Genomic DNA, 7,416 nt, shown 5'->3' on the forward strand with positions numbered 1-7,416 from the left:
ATGATATACGTTGGTACGTCAATTGATATAACGTTGTGATTGACACGAGACAATGTAATATACGTTGGTATGTCAATTGATACAATGTTGTGATCGACACGAGACAATGTAATATAAGTTGGTATGTCAATTGATATAATGTTGTGATCAAAACGGGACAATGGAATATACGTTGATATCTCAATTGATATAATGTTGTGATCAAAACGAGACAATGGAATATACGTTGGTATGTCAATTGATATAATGTTGTTATCGACACGAGACAATGTGATATACGTTGGTACGTCAATTGATGTAATGTTGTGATCGACTTGAGACAATGGAATATTAGTTGGTATGTCAATTGATATAATGTTGTGATCGACACGAGACAATGTAATATTAGTTGGTATGTCAATTGATATAATGTTGCGATCGACACGAGACAATGTAATATAAGTTGGTACGTCAATTGAGATAATGTTGTGATCGACACGAGACAATGTAATATTAGTTGGTATGTCAATTGATATAATGTTGTGATTGACACGAGACAATGTAATATACGTTGGTATGTCAATCGATATAATGTTGTGATCGACACGAGACAATGTGATATACGTTGGTACGTCAATTGATGTAATGTTGTGATCGACTTGATATAATGTTGTGATCGACACGAGACAAGGGAATAAAAGTTGGTATGTCCATTGATATAATGTTGTGATCAAAACGAGACAATGGGATATAAGTTGGTATGTCAATTGATATAATGTTGTGATCGACACGAGACAATGTAATATAAGTTGGTACGTCAATTGATATAATGTTGTGATTGACACGGGACAATGCAATATAAGTGGGTATGCTTTACGCTATGAATCAAACAGAATGTTCTTTAACAATAAACAAGAGATACCATTATTTAAGTTGGTATGGTAGAGACGAGAGGACATAGTTTTTACCTTGTGATAAACAAGGATAACATGATTCCAGTCTGGTATATATTAGACTTTTGATATATTAAGACAAACCGGTATCTTATATTATAGTTAGGGTTCAGATAGGACTTACCCTAACATGTTAACACAGAGAAGGATGCATATGGAAAGTAAGGTTAAGAAAAAGAGAAATATAACAATTGAGCTGGTAATTTAGTTGGTATATGTCATGCTAAGTTAAAGACAAGAAAGCATGACCTAGTTTATGTATCATGTTATTATATAAAAAACGGTATCCAGTAGGTACAGCATGTCATTATTTCAAATGAAGATAAAAGAGCATAATTGAGCTACCATGTCATAATATAAAAAGGTTGGATATCAAAATACAGTTAGACACAAGAAATGCTGTTGATATGTATTGTCAAAATATAAATTAATTGCATTACATTCAAGTGTAGTATTTATATCTTGTTGGAAGTGATCATTTTCACGAAGAAATAACTCTTAGCACATTAGCATAAGAATAATCTGTTTCTTCTAATAAAAAACGCCATCCGCAGCTGAGAGATGACCTTCGGAAAATGTCAAGTTATGGGTCCATTTTAAACTTTTAAGCGTTTTTAAAAACCATCAAGTAAAAATGAATTATCATTTTTTCGCAATGAAAAGCATATATACATATATTATATAACGTCACCACTAAATTCAAATCGCCTGAAGAGTCCCAAGATGGGTGAAAGCGCTAGTCGATTATAATCTTGTTTTATTTATATATATATATATATATATATATTCATTAAAAAACATTCACTTGAGTTTCTACTCCAACTAAAGTGTAGCCAAACGCATGAAATACACGAGGTATTGGACAAACAATCATAACATATCCTTCATATATCAAAGATCATTGATAAAACCTCTTGTACAACCTAGTGACATGCGCATTTCGTCAGCAGAGGAGCGTGAGGCTTGATATATAGTCATTCCTGTTACATGAAACAACTGTTCTACTAACCCGATAGCTAGGGCGTACTAGCGTCTACAACATAAAATCAGGCTTATTGTTGATATCAAACAAGAGACCAGGAAGGCATGCATCTGGCACTTAGATATGTAAGGTATCATGGTTAATATTATAACTAAATGAAATAGTGCAAACCTATTTATCACATTTGAGGCTAATCATTCACGGAACAGCCCCTTATGTATAACATTTATTATCTGGCTCCAAGAATGCTCCATGGAAAATTTTGTCGAAATGTTATCAATTGGTCATTAGTCTCCTGACCAAACATGTTACAGTACTTATAATCTGTACTTAAGCAGACTGACTTTAGGGGTTGATATATATGTTTCCCTATTGGACTTTGCATTTTTGCCCAAAAACCTAAGCTTATGTCGACATCTCCAACAGAGATTCCCCTTGGCGTAATATTATTTGAGTCCAAATTTAGTCTTACGCTTCTCGCTGTTCTAAAGTGTAAGCATAAACTCATTTGGCTCTTTCAATACTTTCAAATAATATTAGTTGTAATATAATGCTCGGTCTGACAAATAGTTTGATTTCAGTCAACCTTATCAGATCTCATCGCAATAAAACAAGACCTATCCGTATTCTTTGTAACAATCTTCTATCACCTATCCAGACCTGACAGTTTACTTTGTAACAATCCTCTATCACCTATCCAAGACTGACAGTATACTCAGTAACAATCCTCTATTACCTATCCAAGACTGACAGTTTACTTTGTATCAATCCTCTATCACCTATCCAGACCTGACAGTTTACTTTGTAACAATCCTCTGTAACAATCCTCTATCACCTATCCAAGACTGACAGTTTACTCTGTAACAATCCTCTATTACCTATCCAGACCTGACAGTTTACTTTGTAACAATCCTCTATCCCCTATCCAGACCTGACAGTTTACTTTGTAACAATCCTCTGTAACAATCCTCTATCACCTATCCAAGACTGACAGTTTACTCTGTAACAATCCTCTATTCCCTATCCAAGACTGACAGTTTACTCTGTAACAATCCTCTATTACCTATCCAGACCTGACAGTTTACTTTGTAACATCCTCAATCACCTATCCAGACCTGACAGTTTACTTTGTAACAATCCTCTATCACCTATCCAAGACTGACAGTTTACTCTGTAACAATACTCTATTACCTATCCAAGACTGACAGTTTACTTTGTAACAATCCTCTATCACCTATCCAGACCCGACAGTTTACTTTGTAACAATTTTCGATCACCTACCCAAGACTGAAAGTTTACTTTGTGACAATCCTTTCTCACATATCCAGACCTGACAGTTTACTTTGTAACAATCCTCTATTACCTATCCAGACCTGACAGTTTACTTTGTAACAATCCTCTATCACCTATCCAAGACTAACAGTTTACTTTGAAACAATCCTCTATCACCTATCAAGATCTGGCAGTTTACTTTGTAACAATCTTCTATCACCTATCCAGACCTGACTGTTTACTTTGTAACAATCCTCTATCACCTATCCAAGACTGACAGTTTACTTTGTAACAATCCTCTATCACCTATCCAGATCTGGCAGTTTACTCTGTAACAATTTTCTATCACCTATCCAGACCTGACAGTTTACTTTGTAACAATCCTCTATCACCTATCCAAGACTGACAGTTTACTTTGTAACAATCCTCTATCACCTATCCAGATCTGGCAGTTTACTTTGTAACAATTTTCTATCACCTATCCAGACCTGACAGTTTACTTTGTAACAATCCTCTATCACCTATCCAAGACTGACAGTTTACTTTGTAACAATCTTCTATTACCTATCCAGACCCGACAGTTTACTTTGTGACAATCCTCTATCACATATCCAGACCTGACAGTTTACTTTGTAACAATCCTTTATTACCTATCTTAGACTGAAAGTTTACTTTGTAACAATCCTGTATTACTTCTCTTATTATGGAAGTTTCCTTTGTGATAATCCTCTATAACCTACCCAAGACTGACAGTTTACTTTGTAACAATCCTCTATCACCTTTTTACGACTGACAGTTTAATTTGTAACAATCCTCTATCACCTATCCACGACTGGCAGTTTACTTTGTAACAATCCTCTATTACCTATCCAGACCCGACAGTTTACTTTGTAACAATCTTCTATCACCTATCCAAGACTGACAGTTTACTTTGTAACAATCCTCTATTACCAATCTTAGACTGACAGTTTACTTTGTAACAATCCTCTATCACCTATCCAGATCTGGCAGTTTACTTTGTGATAATCCTCTATCACCTATCCAGACCTGACAGTTTACTTTGTAACAATCCTCAATCACCTATCCAGATCTGACAGTTTACTTTGTAACAATACTCTATCACCTATCCAGACCCGACAGTTTACTTTGCAACAATCCTCTATTACCTATCTTAGACTGACCGTTTACTTTGTGATAATCCTCTATCACCTATCCAGACCTGACAGTTTACTTTGTAACAATCCTCTATTTCCTATCTTAGACTGACAGTTTACTTTGTGATAATCCTCTATCACCTATCCAGATCTGGCAGTTTACTTTGTAACAATCCTCTATTTCCTATCTTAGACTGACAGTTTACTTTGTGATAATCCTCTATCACCTATCCAGACCTGACAGTTTACTTTGTAACAATCTTCTATCACCTATCTTAGACTGACAGTTTACTCTGTAACAATCCTCTATAACCTATCCAAGACTGACAGTTTACTCTGTAACAATCCTCTATCACCTATCCAGACCTGACAGTTTACTTTGTAACAATCCTCTATCACCTATCCAGACCTGACAGTTTACTTTGTAACAATCCTCTATTACCCATCTTAGACTGACAGTTTACTTTGTAACAATCCTTTATCACCTATCCAAGACTGACAGTTTACTCTGTAACAATCTTCTATTACAAATCTTAGACTGACAGTTTACTCTGTAACAATCCTCTATCACCTATCCAAGACTGACAGTTTACTTTGTAACAATCCTCTATCACCTGTCCAGACCTGACAGTTTACTTTGTAACAATCCTCTATCACCTATCCAGACCCGACAGTTTACTTTGTAACAATCCTCTATCACCTATCCAGACCCGACAGTTTACTTTGTAACAATTTTCGATCACCTATCCAAGACTGAAAATTTACTTTGTAACAATCCTTTATCACCTACCCAAGACTGACAGTTTACTTTGTAACAATCCTCCATTACCTATCCAAGACTGACAGTTTACGTTGTGATAATCCTCTATCACATATCCAGACCTGACAGTTTACTTTGTAACAGTTTTCTATTACCTATATTAGACTGAACGTTTACTCGGTAACAATCCTCTATTACCTATCTTAGACTGAAAGTTTTCTTTGTGATAATCCTTTATCACATATCCAGACCTGACAGTTTACTTTGTAACAATCTTCTATTACCTATATTAGACTGAAAGTTTACTTTGTAACAATCTTCTATAACCTATCTTAGACTGACAGTTTACTTTGTAACAATCCTCTGTTATCTATACATACCTGACAGTTTACTTTGTAACAATCCTCTATCACCTATCCAAGACTGACAGTTTACTCTGTAACAATCTTCTATTACACATCTTAGACTGACAGTTTACTCTGTAACAATCCTCTACCACCTATCCAAGACTGACAGTTTACTTTGTAACAATCCTCTATCACCTATCCAAGACTGACAGTTTACTTTGTAACAATCCTCTATCACCTATCCAGACCTGACAGTTTACTTTGTAACAATCCTCTATAACCTATCCAAGACTGACAGTTTACTTTGTAAAAATCCTCTATCACCTATCAAGACCTGACAGTTTACTTTGCAACAATCCTCTATCACCTATCCAGACCTGACAGTTTACTTTGTAACAATGCTCTATCACCTATCCAGACCTGACAGTTTATTTTGTAACAATCCTCTATCACCTATCCAGACCTGACAGTTTACTTTGTAACAGTCCTCTATCACCTATCCACGACTGACAGTTTACTTTGTAACAATCCTCTATCACCTATGCAGACCTGACAGTTTACTCTGTAACAATCCTCTATCACCTATCTTAGACTGACAGTTTACTCTGTAACAATCCTCTGTTACCTATCCAAGACTGACAGTTTACTTTGTGATAATCCTTTATCACATATCCAGACCTGACAGTTTACTTTGTAACAATCTTCTGTTACCTATCCAAGACTGACAGTTTACTTTGTAACATTCCCCTGTTACCTATCTTAGACTGGCGGTTTACTTTGTGATAATCCTATATCACCTATCCAGACCTGACAGTTTACTTTGCAACAATCCTCTATTACCTATCTTAGACTGACAGTTTACTTTGTAACAATCCTCTATCACCTATCCAAGACTGACAGTTTACTCTGTAACAATCCTCTATTACCCATCTTAGACTGACAGTTTACTTTGTAACAATCTTCTATTACCTATCTTAGACTGACAGTTTACTTTGTAACAATACTCTGTTATCTATACATACCTGACAGTTTAATTTGTAACAATCCTCTATTTCCTATCTTAGACTGGCAGTTTACTTTGTAACAATCCTATATCACCTATCAAGACCTGACAGTTTACGTTGTGACAATTCTCTATTAACTATTACAGACTGACAGTTTACTTATTAACACTCCTCTATCACCTATCGAGACCTGACAGTTTACTTTGTAGCAATCCTCTATCACATATCCAGACCTGACAGTTTACTTTGTAACAATCCTTTATTACCTATCTTAGACTGAAAGTTTACTTTGTAACAATCCTGTATTACTTCTCTTATTATGGAAGTTTCCTTTGTGATAATCCTCTATAACCTACCCAAGACTGACAGTTTACTTTGTAACAATCCTCTATCACCTTTTTACGACTGACAGTTTAATTTGTAACAATCCTCTATCACCTATCCACGACTGGCAGTTTACTTTGTAACAATCCTCTATTACCTATCCAGACCCGACAGTTTACTTTGTAACAATCTTCTATCACCTATCCAAGACTGACAGTTTACTTTGTAACAATCTTCTATCACCTATCCAGACTTGACAGTTTACTTTGTAACAAATATTATTGTTCATTTAAATCATGGCCTGATACATCCGTAAGTTATACCCCGTTTTAACGGCATAACTCATCCGGTCCTAATGGGGGGTTTAACACTCGTCAATTACCGGACCAGCACTTTACCTTATTACTCTCAATCATGTAGTCTTGGTAGATATTTTTGATCAACATTTCGAGAGTTCTTTCCCTCTTCTGAGCGAAAAGTGGGTTGTTTACAGCTGCTTTCTCCCCGTTGATGACTGGAAAAATATATTGTTAATACGCAGGTAAGTACAATGTTAACACCTACATCTACATCAGTAAACTAACATTTCTAGTATTGTCATGTAAGTTTGTAATAAATAAGTGTCTTCTACATGTTAGTTT

The 7,416-nt window shown here is 35.5% G+C and overlaps 1 protein-coding gene across 1 annotated transcript in view; it reads right to left on the reverse strand.

The window, feature by feature from the left end:
* Positions 1-1,875: 1,875 nt before the first annotated feature.
* LOC110450703 (GTPase-activating Rap/Ran-GAP domain-like protein 3) overlaps positions 1,876-7,416 on the reverse strand; it is a 23,761-nt gene continuing 18,220 nt past the window's right edge. The window contains exons 5-6 of the mRNA XM_021498357.1: positions 7,174-7,289; positions 1,876-1,965 (exon numbers count right to left, since the gene is read on the reverse strand). Coding sequence (XP_021354032.1) covers positions 1,876-1,965; positions 7,174-7,289 — 206 coding nt within the window. The remainder of the gene's footprint in view (positions 1,966-7,173; positions 7,290-7,416) is intronic.

The sequence above is a fragment of the Mizuhopecten yessoensis genome, unplaced genomic scaffold, assembly GCF_002113885.1.
Source record: "Mizuhopecten yessoensis strain PY_sf001 unplaced genomic scaffold, ASM211388v2 scaffold541, whole genome shotgun sequence".
Lineage (NCBI taxonomy): Eukaryota > Metazoa > Mollusca > Bivalvia > Pectinida > Pectinidae > Mizuhopecten > Mizuhopecten yessoensis.